This window comes from Protopterus annectens, chromosome 7.part0 (genome assembly GCF_019279795.1).
Source record: "Protopterus annectens isolate FY-2018-M chromosome 7.part0, PAN1.0, whole genome shotgun sequence".
NCBI lineage: Eukaryota > Metazoa > Chordata > Ceratodontiformes > Protopteridae > Protopterus > Protopterus annectens.
Window position 1 is genome coordinate 1,693,521,359 of NC_056739.1, and position 16,054 is coordinate 1,693,537,412.

The window sequence follows — 16,054 nt, forward strand, 5'->3', positions numbered from 1 at the left end:
TAATGGGCGGACACACAAGTTGTGTGTATTGTTTAGGAGCAGTCCATCTCCAGGACTCTTGCTCCATTTGTCATGGCTTTAGTGCAAGGTTTTACAGGAGAGAAAAAATAAACTAATTTTGAGGGGTTTGTTGAAGGGCCCTTTTGAAGAAGGTAATCCAGCCTCAAAATCGGACAAGATAAAGTCCGCTTTGTCGGCTCTGGTGTCTGAGCCGTCAAGCAGTCAAAGATACATTATCTTCAGAGCCGAAGGTTCTCTGTTCCGACAAACCTGCCCCCCCCCCCTCGGTTCCATCTGATTCTTCGGAACCGTTGTGGATCCGAAAAGAGTCTGTCACTGTCATTGGAGCCAATACACTCGTTGCCGCAATCTCCTTTATTACAGTCTGTGGCAGGTAGTCACAGGTCATCTACCCATTCCTCTCGATCCTCCAGATTATTGAACGATGACGTGGAGCAAGTGGTGAAGAGGTTGCTGTGGATGTGGGCCCTAGCAGAAATTCTTTAGAGCCCAGCTCATCGGGTTATGGAGCTGACTACTGTATCTCGGATACCATCTATTCCTCTTCCGACTCGGACGAGTTCATAGGTTGTTACTAGGCTATCCGTCCTAGGGCCTATACAAGCCTAGCTATAGCAATTCCCTGGCTATTTCTTCCCACAGTATTTGCTTCCCTGGACCCCTGTCTAGCAGGGAGAGTTCGGAGCCAGAGTGTCAGGAAGTCGTTTTGCTGGAACCAGCAGAGCCAGTAATCACCCACAATATCTCTGCTCCGATCTTGTCAATGCTGTCTTCCATCGAGGGATCTGAGAGCTGATACTCCCTCGTCTGCTCTGGGGGGGGGGGGTCGAGTTGGACCCTTGATGGAACCGACTCTCCCACTCAGCGCTTCGGCACAGGTGAGTTTGACTCCCACATCAGCATCGAAGCCACCCTCCTCGGCGTTGGGGAGATCTCCCGGTCTTTCGGGACTGGAGTCTCTCTCAGCCCAGGATCGCGGTGCCTTCAAGGTGATGCATAGTGTGCTCTCCACTGAGTCTGCTCCATCTTTGGCTCCAGCCACTCTTCCCCCTAAAGGGTCGGTGTCTACTGCTTCGTCATCCCTCCATCAGCTCCAGAGTAGAGAGTCAGTGCCCCAGGAAATTCCTTTGGGTGGAACCTCCTCTTGCAACACCTCCCTGGAGTATCCCCCCCGAGGAGGTCCCTCGGAAGAAACAGTGTAAGAGGAAGCACATAGACTCCCCTGAGTCTGTCACTTTTGATACCGACTTAGAGGATTCAGAAGGGTCTCCACAGTCACCTTCTGAGGATATCTCTTGTTCAGACATCCTTGAGATCCTTAAGCAGAGGGGCAGCCGGAAATCCCTCTCCCCTTCTGAGGATGAGTCGGTATACTTGGAGGCATTTGGCTCTCGCCCCTCCTCCTCTTGGGTGTCTCCGCCCTACTACCCGTTCCTGGGTGTTGTGAGTCAGAAGGTGTGGGACTCTTGGGAGTCAGTGGACCCTGTTCTGAGGAGGCCAAATTCATTACAACCCCAGAGGATAGACAATATTTAACAAAGGGAGTTCCAGTAGATGTGATGGTGGTGGCAGTGGCCACAAAGAAGGAGGTAGATGAAACTTCTGCATCTGTCCATCCACCGATGGAATCTTGTGCGATGGACAGATACTGGAAGTGTATGTTCTCTTCAGCGGCCTTTACCTTACGGTCGCTGAATTACTTATCACATTTCACCCGACTCCAGAGGGATCTCTTGAAAGAGCTGGGAGATAACCTACAAGCTGCTACAGCCCAGGGTGTGTCAGATAAGAAATTATCAGCTTGTGACCTTAAGTTCTATCACAAACTCCTCCATGTGCCTCATTTCCTACGCAGCTGATGGAGCGAGCAGGGTAGCAGGAACACGAATAGCTCGTAGGAGAGATTCCTGGATGCGCCTTTGCAAGTTTGCTGAACCTTTCAGATCTTCCTTTATTGACGCCCCTTTTGATGACTTGTTCTTTTTTGGGCTGAAAGTAAAAGAGACTCTCACCAGGAGCCAGCAAGATGGCAAGACTCTGTCTGCCGTCTGCGTTTTTCTCCCCCAACCAGACCTTGTTCTAAAGGTCAAAAGAGCAGAAAAATGTCGTTCCGGAAGTCCAAAGGAGCTTTGCCGGACACTCGTGGTGATCTTTCCCCAGGGGCAGAGGGGGTAATAACAGTGGAATATGCCGTCCCCGCGGCAGGGTGGCAGAGATGAGTTCTCCAGTTGGCCCTTCCAGCGCTCCTGAAAGGAGCCCCGACTGTCTGCCTCTGGACGCAGTCTGGGGAAGACTATCTCTGTGCCCAGAAGCCTGGCTGAAATTGACTCAAGACAGATGGGTACAATCCATTATATCCAGGGGATAACAACATTCCTTTCCACTGTCCACCTCTTCTATCAAAGCCTATCCTAGACATTCCACTCAGTCAAAGGGATCAAGCAACCCTAGAAATTCAAAGGTTGCAAGAAAAAACAGGCATCCAAGAAGTCCCCGCAGACCAGATCGGATTCGGAATTTATTCAAGGGTCATTATATTTCCAAAAAAAGACTGGGGACTGGAGACTCAATATTCGATCTCAACAGACTAAACAAGTCTGTAAAAAAGGCAAAGTTCCAGATGGTAACACTGCAGTCTGTGCTCCCTTTTCTGGGATAAGACATTTGGATGTGCTCTTTAGATCTTCAGGATGCTTACTACCACATAAAGATGGACAGGCGCTCCAGAAGATTTGTACACTTCCCGCTGGGACCCAGTCATTACCAGTTCAGAGCTCTGCCCTTTGGCTTCACTACAGTACCCAGAGTACCAAATATGGCGGTAGTCACGGCTCATCTGAGACGTCAAGGATTCCAGGTGTTTCCATATTTAGACAACTGGCTCCTGACTGCCACCACCAAGCACCTGCTAATCAGAGCCAGGGACTCCACCCTCCATCTCTGCTCAGAACTAGGCATTACTATAAATGCAGAAAAATCTGCCTTGTTGCCATCACAGCGTATTACCTTTATAGGTGCAGATTTAAACACAAATGATATGGTAGCAAAATTGCCTTGGGAGAATACAAACACTACACAGTCAGGTATCTGTCCTACTCAAAAAGAAAAAGGTACAAGCAAAATTCGTCCGCAAGGTCTTAGGCTCAATGGCAGCAGCGATAATACTAGTCCCACTGGTACGACTACAAATGCGGATATTACAGTGGCTTCTCTTCGCACAGTGGTCCATTCAGGAGTTACCCATGTCTCACAAGATTCTTATTACGGGTGCCTGCAAGAGGGACCTACCATGGTGGTTTCAGTCCACTCCGGTAACAATGGGCAGACTGTTTGTACTTCCCCAACCTGACGATACAGTAACCACAGGTGCGTCCCAGATAGGTTGGGGGGGGGACATTATCTGGGACAAGACAGTCCAAGGGATTTGGAAAGATCACTGGTACCATTTGCACATCAATGTCCTAGACATGAGAGCGGTGATTTTAGCATTGCAAGCATTTCAGAACTCTCTTCCCATGGGGACTATTGCAATTCAGGCAGATATGTCGGCGGTATGATACATCAACAAACAGGGAGGGACCAGATCTTATCCCTTATATTGAGAGTCTCAGAGAGTTTGACAATGGGCAATTTCTTCTCAGTGCTTTCTGATGACAATGCACATTTCGGGGAAACCCAATGTAATCGCAGACAGGCTAAGCAGAGCAATTCTCATGCCTCATGAGTGGTCCCTAAATCAGGAAGTTGCGAATCAAATTTTTCGCAAATGGGGCTAGCCTTGCTGCGACCTTTTTGCCACTCCATTCAATGCCAAATGCAGCAACTACTTTGCCCTTATTTCCCCTCAGGGTGAGTCACCAAGGGATGCACTTGTCCATGATTGGCCCCAGGACTTCTTCATGCTTTTGCCCTGTTTCCATTCATTCCGAAGGTTATTCAAAAAGCCAAGTCGTTGAGTTGCAGGTTAATTCTTATTGCTCCTTATTGGACTCGTCAGATTTGGTTCCGCTACCTTGGGCCTCACCTTCAGGAGGACCCGTGGATCCTGGAACCAGTACCGGATCTTCTGATGCATCAGTCAGGATCTCTCCATCCTGCTCTTCAGAGCCTCAAGCTGACTGCTTGGTTACTCCACTTCCAATTTTAGCCAGGCTTCCAGAATTCTCCCCTGCAGTACATCCCATTCTGGTGTCCTCACACAAAAAGAGGCCTGGGAAACTTTACGCAAGCAAATGGAAGAGGTTCTCTTGTTGAGTGGACACAAAACATATAGATCCCTTTACAGTCCCTATACCTTCAATTTCTAACAGAAGTCTTTAATCAAGGAGCAGCGGCGGCCACTATTAGAGTACAATTAGCCACTATATCAAATTATTATGTGGGAGACCTCGGAGCCAATGTAATGTCCCATAGATTATGCAAAGCTTTCATCAGTTATACCTTTCTGTTAAGACCACCTTTATGAGAACCTCCTTCCCATGGGATCTAAATTTAGTATTATCTCTGTTTCTTCCTCCCTTTGGACCAGCATCCTCTTGTTCACTAAAATTCTTATGTTGGAAAACAGTCTTTCTAACAGCAATTACTTCAGCTAGGAGAGTTTGAGTTGCAAGCTTTGTCTATCCGTCCTCCATATTTGATTTTCCACAAAGATAGTTTCCCTCAGAAAAAAATCCTTCCTTCTTATCAAAAGTTTGTTCTGAAGCAAATTTAAACCAATCTATGGCAACAAGGCAAAATATAAGCTTCACCAATTGGATGTGCATAGACAGTTGCGTTTTTACTTGCACAGGACCAAAGATATCAGAAAGTCAGATGAGTTGTTTGTTTCCTATGCAGAAAATAAAAAAGGCTTGGCAGTCTCAAAAGTTACTTTTTCCAAATGGCTTACTGAGACCATCACCTATGTCTATAATTCTCATAATAAAGAAAAAGTAAAAGGACATTCAACTAGAGCGCTACTTCCATTGCCTTTCAATCCAGACTTCCATTGGATTCAGTTTGTTCTGCTGCTACATGGGTTAATCCTCGTACCGTTATCTCCCATTACAAAGTAGATGTGGCCTCCTGGAACAGGGCATCCTTTGGTTCCACTGTCCTGAAGGGTTTATTCCCTTGAGCCACCCAAGAAAAATGTGCTGGGGACTCTGTCCCAACCAGCACGAATGAAGGCGAGATAGGACAACATAACATAAAGAAGTTATGTACTCACCATAACGTTCCATGTTTGTTGTCTAGTATCTCGCCTTCATTTTTGCATCCCACCCATCCATCCCCCCTCCTGGAGGATCTAGAGGACTTTACAATTGGCATGTATGGTCTAATACCCTTCTTGCCTCTTTACCTTTATAACTAATGTATTTCATAAATTTTTCCTTTCTGTATGTTAACATACACTAGAGAATACTTTCTCAAATGAGGTCTGGGGAACAGCCACTAAGCATCATGGGATATATTGTAGCCTTGAGTTAGTTGAAGCTCTCGAGCTTTGGTATGCAGCCGAGTCTGAGCCGAGGTTCAGCTGTGAACCCAACCAGCAAGATTGAAGGCGAGATACTGGACAACAAACATGGAACGTTATGGTGCGTACATAACTTCTTTTTGTAGAGACTGCTCATGCTATGGAACAGGCTTCCTATCCATGTTGAAGCTGAGTTTGTCTGTTACCCAATTTAAGTGCAACCTAGACCAGTGGATGGGGAATAGGAATTTTACACCAGGCCTGGAACCCATATCCCTTATGGACATAGGACATTGAGGGCCAGGTATTTAAAAGCTATTTGGTACAGGACATCCTTACTCTTTTGGGAAATCTTGGCAAGGCTTAGACCTTTCTTTTGGGTCATTAGCCTAATAACAAACTGTGAGGCAGGGCTGGATCAGAGAATGCTTTGTAGGTTAGGCATTGATTGCCCCTCAGTAGTCTATAGGAGACTGAGTACATGGATAGTGATTTGAGGCAGTCTGCATAGGACATATTTACACTCTGTATTCATTTAGTGAGGAACCTTTATGGCTGCTCCAGCTATTTTAAATGTCTGGTCAGGTACATGCCGCAGGGTGCATTGTACTTTACTCAGTCCTCATTAGACCAATACTATAGTGAAAACTATGATCTTTTTAAATCTGAATGCCATGCCCTTACTTATAAGTTGTTACATGTAGAAGGATTGCCTCACTACCTTGAACACATGGTGATCAAAGTTAAAGTTACTGCCAACCTGAGTTCCCAAGTTCCTTACCACTGAGTCTACTCTTAGGCGATGGTTATCAGTGTTGTAAGTTGCATGGGTGGTCATCTTCCCAAAGGGCATAATTAGACATTTTTTTCATTGAGTTTTAGGCCATGGTTCTAGGAGCAGTTATTGGTCTATGCTTGTCCCTCCTGGTGGATATCGATGTCTTGATTGCTTTAATGATTGTACTCAGCTTACAGTTGTCAACAAATTTGGTCCGTCAAAGGCCCTCTTTGTTGCCATTGACTTCAGAGAAGTATATTTCCAACAGGAGAGATCCAAGTACCGAGCCCTGTGAGACACCACTAGTATCAGGCCTCTTGGTGGAGGTTGATTCCCCCATTCTAACAATATGTATCGTACCTGTTAGGCATTTTGCTGTCCATCGGGTGGTCAAGGGATTTATGCTTAAATTTGTGCTTTTGTCTATATTACTTGAGTAGGGTATTGTCAAATGCCTTTACGAGGTCATTGTAGGTAGTATGTACCATTTTGCGGTCATCTTTGGCTCTTGTGACCTAATAGGTTCATGGGTATATACTAGGCTAATGATCGTCAGTGCCTTTATAAGCCTGGCCGTGCAATCTAACCCAGTTGTGCTGTATGTATTGTAGGGATTTATTAAGAGGTGGAATGTTAGGAAGCTTCTAGAGATTATGTGGGGAGGTATTTTAGGCTGGGTTAAGCAGTCCATCAGATTTAGTAGGTGTGATTGCCCTTGACAAAACTGAACTGGGTTTGTTCCAGTTTTTAAAGGTTTCCTACGTCTTTATCAGGTCCAAAATAATTCTTTCCATGGCCGTGCATGCAAGACTAATCAAACTTATGCATCTGTAGTTCCCTGGGTTTGTTGATGGTCTGCTTTGAGTAGAAGGATGACCTTTGCAGTCCTCTATTCCCGAGGAATGAAGCTGGTTTGGAGGCTTTGTTTGAAAAGAGATTCTAGAAGGCCCGACAGGTCACATTTCAGACTGGGTTGGGAGAGTGGCCTAATGGTTAAGGCATTTGCCTTACAAACACAAAGTACAAGGTTTGAGTCTCACAAGGGATAATTGGCTAGGCTTACAATGGCTCGCAAGGGCAGTTAGCTTAGTACTAATCTATGAACTGTTTAGGAGCCATCCGGCGATGTTATCAGGGTTCATTGATGCAGTGCTTTTACTTTGGGGAGTGCATTGAGGACCTTTTTTGTAGTTAGTTGGTGGAGAAATGGAAGAGAGTATTTCTCTGTACCATTAATGTATATTTATAGATGCATATTTGTGTATAAATGTGTGTGTGCGTGGGGGGTATTAAAATGGTGCAAAGCAAAGGTTGCCCATGTCACCTTATCTGTTTAGTCTTTATAATCTTTTTTTTTTTTTATCTTCCCAAGATGTGTGTTATCATTCTGTTTTTGCACATTTCTGATTACCAGTTCAGCGTAATAAAAGCTGTATTTTCTTTCAACCCTCTCCACTTTACCTAAGTTGTGGTTCGGTTACCTTTACCCTATTGGCCTAGTCTTCCTGTTTGGCGTACAGACTAGAAATCCACAGACTAGGAAGACTTACAGCCTATATGTTCTTGCTTGGGATGCCTTTATCAGCCCATTCATTCCCCCATGGCTAAAGCTGGGTGGTGGGCAGCAGCCCAGTTTGCAGGACTGACAGAGAAGCCTGAGCTCCCCCTTCCCTGTGGCATCGCCTCCTACCTCTGCACCTTGCTGTAAGAAGTAGGCTGTTGTACATTGATTTTCCTCATCCAGTGGGATTGCACAAGGGCATCATGTTCTCGGGAGGCCAGTGCTTTGTGGGTACAGCACCTAGTAATTCCTATATGTATCATCCAGTAAGTGAGTTGGGGCCTTCTTTCTTGTCCTCCAGGACTGGTGAACTTGGCAGTAGCTGCTTATTTCTGTACTTCCTGCGCATCTCTTCTAGCACCTGAGTTCTTTATCTGAGCTGAAGTCAGGGCTCCATCTGTCTATTCCACAAAGCCAGACAAACCCTTTTTCCTTGAATGTTGGTCATCCCTTAAATTCTACCTCCATAAATTTAAGTTTATAACTTTCTAACCTTGTAAAATGTTTAGATGCTACTTAAAATAAAAAAGTGTAGAGTTCAGTCAAAATAATACTGACAAAATTTGATCTAATACTCGTAGATCTGAAGAGATTTAAGGCATGCATTTTTCAGTGTTGTCTAAAATAGCTGTTGTGAAATTTCATAAATTTCTCCAGCTAATCACCTTCATTAATTCTTCCTGTTAAACTATATCTATTGATTTTTTTATGTTTCTAAGCAGATGGTATGTTTAGACTACCCGATATTGGTAATATTTCCATATAACCAGAGCTGCAAGGTTCCTTACTCTGTAAATAAAATGACTGTTGGCCTCTTATGGGTCAAGCATCTGATTCTAACATTTTATTTAACTAAAATGTAATCCTCTTAATCTTCTCTTTCTCCTGTTAAATTAAGCTTCAGATTCAATTTGCCTCTTCCCCCATAAAAAAACTTTACCTCTTTAAAGATCTTAAATTTGATGTTTAGAGAGTAAGATTTATTCACCGCAGCCTCGTTTTAATCAAGCAATTGTCATTATTCCAGATATTTTAATTGCTTATACTATGAGAAATACTCTAGTTTTTATAAAGGTTATAATGCTGTGCTTAGTGCTAGATGGACTAATTATTGGCCAAAATTTTATCCATTTTTTTTTTATTCTAGTATTCTCATCATCTGCTTATCTTCGTAAAACGTCCTCTTATCACCTAGACCTATTTCAAGAGGCTATTTTCCCATTCTGAAAAGTAAATTTAAAAACTCTTTCTTCTTTTTAGTGGAATTTTCTTCACCACTAAGGTAGCATTGACAAAATTTGGACTCATTTATGAGTAGTTGTTTCACAATCCCACCTTTAAAATATTGCACATAGTTAATTATTTTCTATAGTGGTTATTGTAGTTCTGACAAAAAAGCTTCTGTCTTTCATATTTCTTTTTTGCCCCGTATTTGGTCATATGAATGCTGAACTTCTCCATCAGTAGATGTTATTTATTAATGAGAATACCATTAAGTTTTAATTTTATGTCTTAAAACTCTAACCAGGCAAGAAACTATTTTAGGTTTTAGCCCTCTGATTATAAACTGGGGGTTCTTATAATGGTCCACGTGTTTATCTCACAAAAGTGAGGTGCAGGGTTTGACCCTTTGAAGGGGAAATTGGCAAGACTTAAAATGGCCCACAAGGGCAGCTAGTCTAGTATTTACCTATGAACTAGGATGGCTACAATCTTTTAATTGTGACATCTGCTGTTATAAAAATTTTTTAGATTAAATCAGAATGGCTCTCACAAATGTTTCCATTAATTTTTTATTCATCAGTACTTTAAGTTTTAAAAGCCATTAATTAACTATCTGAATTGCTAGAAAGCAGTTTAGAAATTGGGAAGCAATATATAGGATCTGTTATTGTGTGAGTATATTATATAGTTGCTCTTTGTACATGCTTGCTTTATTTAGGAAATTATATTTTTTGTTAACTTGTGTTTTGTTTTGTTTTTACCATATACCTATTTCATGCAGAGGTGTGCTCCTGTTGATTATTTTTCAAAGATGCATTAAAAGTATATGGAATTGTAAATCCCTTAGAAAAATGCTCTGCTGTAAAACACATGTTCTGTGTAGTGTGTTTTTTTAAATATTACTAATATTTGTAGTGCAAACATTGAGTAATATAAAATTATCTTTATTGTGATAAAACATGAGCAGTGAAAGCCTGATGAAGAAGTAGATTGATAAGCATTAAGAGGAAGATGGTGCTGATAGCTGTAAATTAACTATTTTTGGAGTTTGTGGGATGTCAAAAGTTTACTGGAAGAATATTGTCTTAAGGATTGTGAGTGTTTCTTTTTTTTATTGTTAAAGGGATATTATTGGAATTGCTCAGTCCTGGTTGGCACTTCCCAGTTTGGTGACCAGTTAAGTTTTAAAAAATGACAAATTAATGCTAGTTCTACTATGCTGTATATTAACTGAAAAAGTACTAGTAGTAATATATTGAAGAATGTTAAGAAATGCGTTTTTCAAGCAATATTAACAAGTTTCATTATCCCCTGTTGATTATACTAGCAGTGGCATGACACAGATTTACAGATTGTGAAAAATAGATTATGTTTGAATACACAATAAGCTACAGTGTATATGGTATGGATATTGTATTTTAATATTGTTGCCCTTAGTATCATATTTTAAGTTGATGTTGTTGTTTGTCTTTCGGCTTTTTACCGGTAAGGGGTCGCCACAGCGGAACTCCGGTCCGCTAATGATTGGCAGTAGATTTTTACCAAATGCTGAGGTGCCAGCTCGACGCCCAACCTTCAATGAAGGCATGCCCATTTACGCACGCATTTCTTTTGAACGCTACCCAACCATGGGCAGGACATGCAGACTCCACACGGAAGGCACTCCCAAGCCAAGCCGAGAATCGAACGGGAGAACCTCTTGCTGTGAGGTAACAATGCTCCCGCTGTACTACTGTGGAATGGAAGAAAAAAAAAAACTGTTTACCTAGTTTTGGATGAAAAGAGTAGGTCCTTGGGGGAAGTGTTATTTTGAGTGAATGGCAAATGATTTAGGCCTGTAAAGTAACATGACAAACTGTAGCCAGTACTTAACCCACTCATAGGGAAAAAAGGCAGGTTCAGTGAAGTAGTTTTCAGCAAGCAAACATAAAATAGCATTTAGCATTCTTTCCACTCACTGCAAGTGGTATTTCAGAATACCCAGGTACATAGTGCAAAATGATCTAAATCATATGATGTTCACCCAGCACATTAAAATGTGGATTTAACAGTAATAAAAGTTGTTATATTTCAAAATTCATCAAGCATAACCTCCACTGTGACATACATTGATAGTCCTGACTGCAGCGTAGATAACCCAAGTTCCATTAATGTCTCATTTGCTTGACAGTGCAGGCAAGAGAGGATGACTGTGTCCATTCTGGGGGAGTGTGGGGTGGAACAAATGTACATCTTCCACGTATAACCTTGTTGGAGTAACAAAGTAGAGCAGGCTTTCCTGGTGGCAGTCTTTCAGCCCCACCATTCCACTATATGGTGGCAATTTTTATGTGCGACTTGCAGAGGGAAGGAAGGCATAGTGGGTTCCCATAGTGACACATGTAGCCCATTCCATCTCCTAAGGAGCAGAGTTAGGTGAAATACTGCACAAAGTTCTCATCACTGGGATGTTAGTGAGAGCACAAGCAACCCTAATGTCTGTCAGGATTATGACTCTTCCAGAGACTTTTTACTCTGTCAGATCTGAAGGATGGAGGGAACAAACTGGCCAAATCCAACTTGGGGAGGCTCAATGGTCAGCATGACAAAAGGCGAAAAGCATATTATTTATGTATAAAATGTTTTTTTAATAAGTAATGTTAATTTTTAAGTGATATCTTGCCCCATCAGTTTACTTTAATTACTGTTAGCATCCATATAAGTTTCTGGATTTTTAGAACAATGTTTCTGATGAGCTTGCTAGTAGTTTGACACACTGTTAAAAGTACACGTTCTGTGGTGACATAATAACATTTCATCTGTACTTAAGCAGAATAACTTGTATCTGACTAATTTCTTTTTAGCATTAAGGAATATGCAGTTTATTTTCCTTATTTAAACAAAGAATATGCATATCACTGTATACCTGTGATTGTTTTACTCTGGATTTTTATTTTTATTTTTCTGCTTTAGGCCAGCTGAGTGGGGAAGAGTACAAGAAACAACTAATAAACAGCCTTTGTTCAAGCAGGTATGTGTAAACAAGGCCAAGACTAATTGTACTAGAATCATTATATTGCCTTAATTTCCTTTCCATTTGGTTGTTACATACTGGTACTTGCAGCTTTGTTGCCTTTCTTCAGTTTTCATTACTGCTGTTTGAGAGTAGCGCTGGTTGCCATCATTTCTTAATGTTTTTTTTTTTACACTGGGTTTCGTGAATCCTTATTAAAGCATATATGTGCATATGATGACTCTGGCTCTGCTTGCTGCCGTGTGCTTTCTTAAATGCAAGTAACCTCAGCATTAAAGCGGAAGCAGTATCACCATTTCTAGACTTGCATTTTAAGCAAGATGAGTAGTGGTTATGCATAATTGTAAGTGACATGAGTTTAGGCCAGTATTTGCAGTGCGTTATAAACTAAATCTGAAAGATTTGCTAAAAAATGTAAACCCAGTCTTTAGAATGTGAGAGTTCTTCAGGTTTTTAGTGGTTAATTTTAATGGGTGTGTTGTTTGAAAGCTCTGTGTAGTACATAAGTTACGGCAGCACATTGAGGTGAAGAATCCATCCAGGAATCCGCTACCACTTTTTCCAATTTTTGTACATGGGGTTGGGGTATCACTTCAGCAATGACAATCATCTAGAGCCAAGGTTTACATCGCCAAGTGGCTAGCCTTAGCACAGTAGTTATTCCATGCCACACAATGTTGCGTGCACATTCACACCTATGGCTAATTTAGAGTACGCAGTTCACCTACTGCATGTCTTTGGAATGTGGGAGGAAACCAAAGCACCCAGAGGAATCCCACGTGAACACAGGACATGTAAACTACATACAAAAGACACCCCAACTGAGAATCAAACCAGAGAACCTCTTGCTGTGAGGTGACAACACTGTATCCGCTGCAACACTATGTCGCCCTGGATGAATAGCAGCATATTGTAATTGAGTTTAGTGTAGTAAGTACAATGAAAAAGCTGTTGGAAGAGGAACAACTTATTAAAAAAAAACACTAATGGCAAAAAACAAAAATTTTTTCAGCTCAACAGTGAAACATGCATAATCCTAACCATCAAGCATTTCATTAACTACTAATTTTAGATTTTTTTCTGCCCCTGAATGCTGTCATTGAAGCAGATATTCTGATATGATTTTATTTTTTTGGAAATGCACTTTTTTGTCCATAACGCACTCTACCCTAGTCTGTCCTATCAGATCATATATCTTTTCACTTAAAATTGGAGGAAAGTAGTGAAAAACACTGGTGAGTCTGAAAATCCTCAATAAAGTTGTCATTGACTGGTTTGCAGTAAGACTTAACTATTTGTGTGCATATGTGTTATATAATATGTACATGTGCTTGCTGAATTGTAAATAAGTAGTTGAGAATAACAGATTTGTTTAAGTGAAATTTAGTTTCATGTTTTGTCCTGTCCAGCTATCTTTTCTTCAGTTAGTGTTGCATTTTCCTGGCTTGCAAAGCTTGGCTAACATTAAAGATGCTTTTGGTGGTTATCTCCTTAATTCACCTTCGGACCACAATGGGCTCAATAGTTTTATGGCTCGAAGGACAGAGAATGCACCTGTGAATGACAGTACTCCGTAAATGAGCTTTAAATTATTTGGTGCCTGAATAGCTTAATGACTATGAACCCCACACTGGGTATGAAATTACAAAAACAGCAACAGATACTTTGCTATGTTTATTTTCATTGGCAAAAAACTGTCAAATGTTGTAGAGAAAATGAGTAAGAGCAAGGAAGACACTTCTCTAAAGTGTGAGATTCCGTTTCATGACCAAGCTTTGTACACTGAGGAAGGTAACAAAGTTAAAGGAAAACTTTACCTTAGAACTCAAAAACATTTTTTTTCATTGTATCTTTGTTTTCAAGATATTTTAATGCTTCAAAAATACTCTTAATGCTTCTTATACAATTTTAATGTGTTCCCTTCAGAATGGCAGATGATGGGGCCTGCCTTGGTAATGTGATCTTGTTTTCTTGCTTTCATTCCTTCTTCCCAGAATACATTTTATGTCCTCTTTATATGACTCATGCTAGACATAAGGAAGTGATGGTGTTTTCGTATGCCGTTAAGATAGAATGGCAGGACTGTGAAGCACTGCCATCTAAACACACCTTCTGTGTAACAGTGTTACTTCTATGTTTTCCTGGCTGACCCTTATTTATGTGACTGTCCGAGTTTGTTCTATGCTATAAATAGGTGTTAGCTACTTCAAGGAAAAGAAAATAGGTAAATAAGTTTATGTATAGGGAGTCTTTTATAGTCCTAAAAGAATTGAACCCCCCCCCCATGGCTGAGGCGTAAAAACTCTCACTGCAGTATATGATCCTTGCCATACGTTTACAGGTGGCAAGTAGTAGGACTCGAGACTAAATCTGCCTGATACTTCCCAATGCAGTCAGTGGGAAGTTTTTTCTCTTTCATGAATGATACAGAATTAAAATGTGTTTTACTAATTCCTTTATTTCTGTCATGTTCACCCTCCTTTTTTTGTTTCATATTTACCTTTACTTTGGTAACCAGGAAACTGAACTGGTCCCATAACCTTTTTCAGCCACACCTTGGGCTACATCGGCAAAGATAATAACAAGTATTAAATGCACTTAGCAATTCAAAGAAAAAACTATTGATATAGACACTGAAGAAAATTACATGCACCACACAAGGCCAATGTGTGGCAGTGACCAAGTAAAACATTAAGCAACATTTACTAGAATATATTGATTAATAATGCAGTTAATTTAGAGAGTTTCACACTGTATCATGCAGACACAGAAGCCAAGCTCTGTGTGGAAAGTCTAGGGGAGGAGGAATATGCATTTATGTTAATTAACAGATGGTGCAGTAACTGTGTGGTCATTATGTCTCACTGCTTTGAGAGTCTGGAGTTTTTGTCTATACCTTTCTACATTCTTGGAGAGCTAAATGGAATCTGCATAACAGTGGTGTATATCCCACCTACTTGAACACAAATGAGATACTCAAAAAATTATACCAGTCTACCTGTGACATGAGAATAAACAGCCTGAGTTTGCTCATGTGATAGCTTTCCAACAAGGGATAGGAGTACCTTGGATAAATAGTACACCAATATAAAGCAAGCCTACAAAACAGTGTGGCATCCACAGCTCAGCAGCTCGGATCATCTTTCTATCAGGCTGGTGCCTGCTTGTAAACCTGCTCTGGTCTGGAAGAAACAAACTGTGAAACAGATCAGGATTTGGCCTGAGGGAGCATTATCAGCTCTCCAGGATTGTTTTGAGTGTACTAACTGGAGCATTTTCAAGGAGGCAGCAACAACAGACCAGCCCATTGCCCTAGATGAATATACCGAAGCAGTAATGGCTTGCATCATAAAGAATTAATGATGTAACAGAGATCAGAAGCATCATCACAAGAGCTAACGAAAAGGCGTAAAAGAGGCTAAGAGAGAATATGGTAGGAAGGTACTAAACCATCTCGAGGATATGAGAAATACCATACGGTTGCGGCAGGGTAAACAACAAATTACTGACTGTAAAACGAGAGCTGCACAATGTGATAACACTGATTTCCTAGACAGGCTCAATACCTTTTTTGGAAGATTTGAGGAGAGAACACCACAACTGTGCAAAGGTTACACACAGAGCAGTATGATGAAGTACTCAGCCGTAGCCTGATGGAAGTAAAAAGGGTGCTAAAGAAAGTCAATCCCAGAAGGGTGGCTGGTCCAGATAATATCTTGGGTAAGGTGTTAAAGAACTGTGCAGACCAACTATATACAGTACTCTGGGATATATTTAATACCTCTCTTGGCTTAGCAAACGTCCCTTCATGTTACAAAGTGACAGATACCATCCCTCTACCCAAAAAAGCCTCACCCTCCAGCTTGAACGACTTCAGGCCTATTGCACTAACATCCACAGTTGTGAAATGTTTTGAGAGGCTAGTGAAGAAACACCTGTTTGCGGAACTTCCACAAAGTTTTGATCCACTGCAGTTTGCCTACAGAGAAAACAGAT

At 41.3% G+C, this 16,054-nt stretch overlaps 1 protein-coding gene across 2 annotated transcripts in view; it reads left to right on the top strand.

The window, feature by feature from the left end:
* Positions 1–16,054, top strand: part of FANCI (FA complementation group I) — a 2,406,750-nt gene that overhangs the window by 364,200 nt on the left and 2,026,496 nt on the right. For both annotated transcript variants that reach the window (XM_044078210.1, XM_044078208.1), the window contains exon 6: positions 11,998–12,055. In XM_044078210.1, the coding sequence (XP_043934145.1) occupies positions 11,998–12,055 (58 nt within the window). The remainder of the gene's footprint in view (positions 1–11,997; positions 12,056–16,054) is intronic.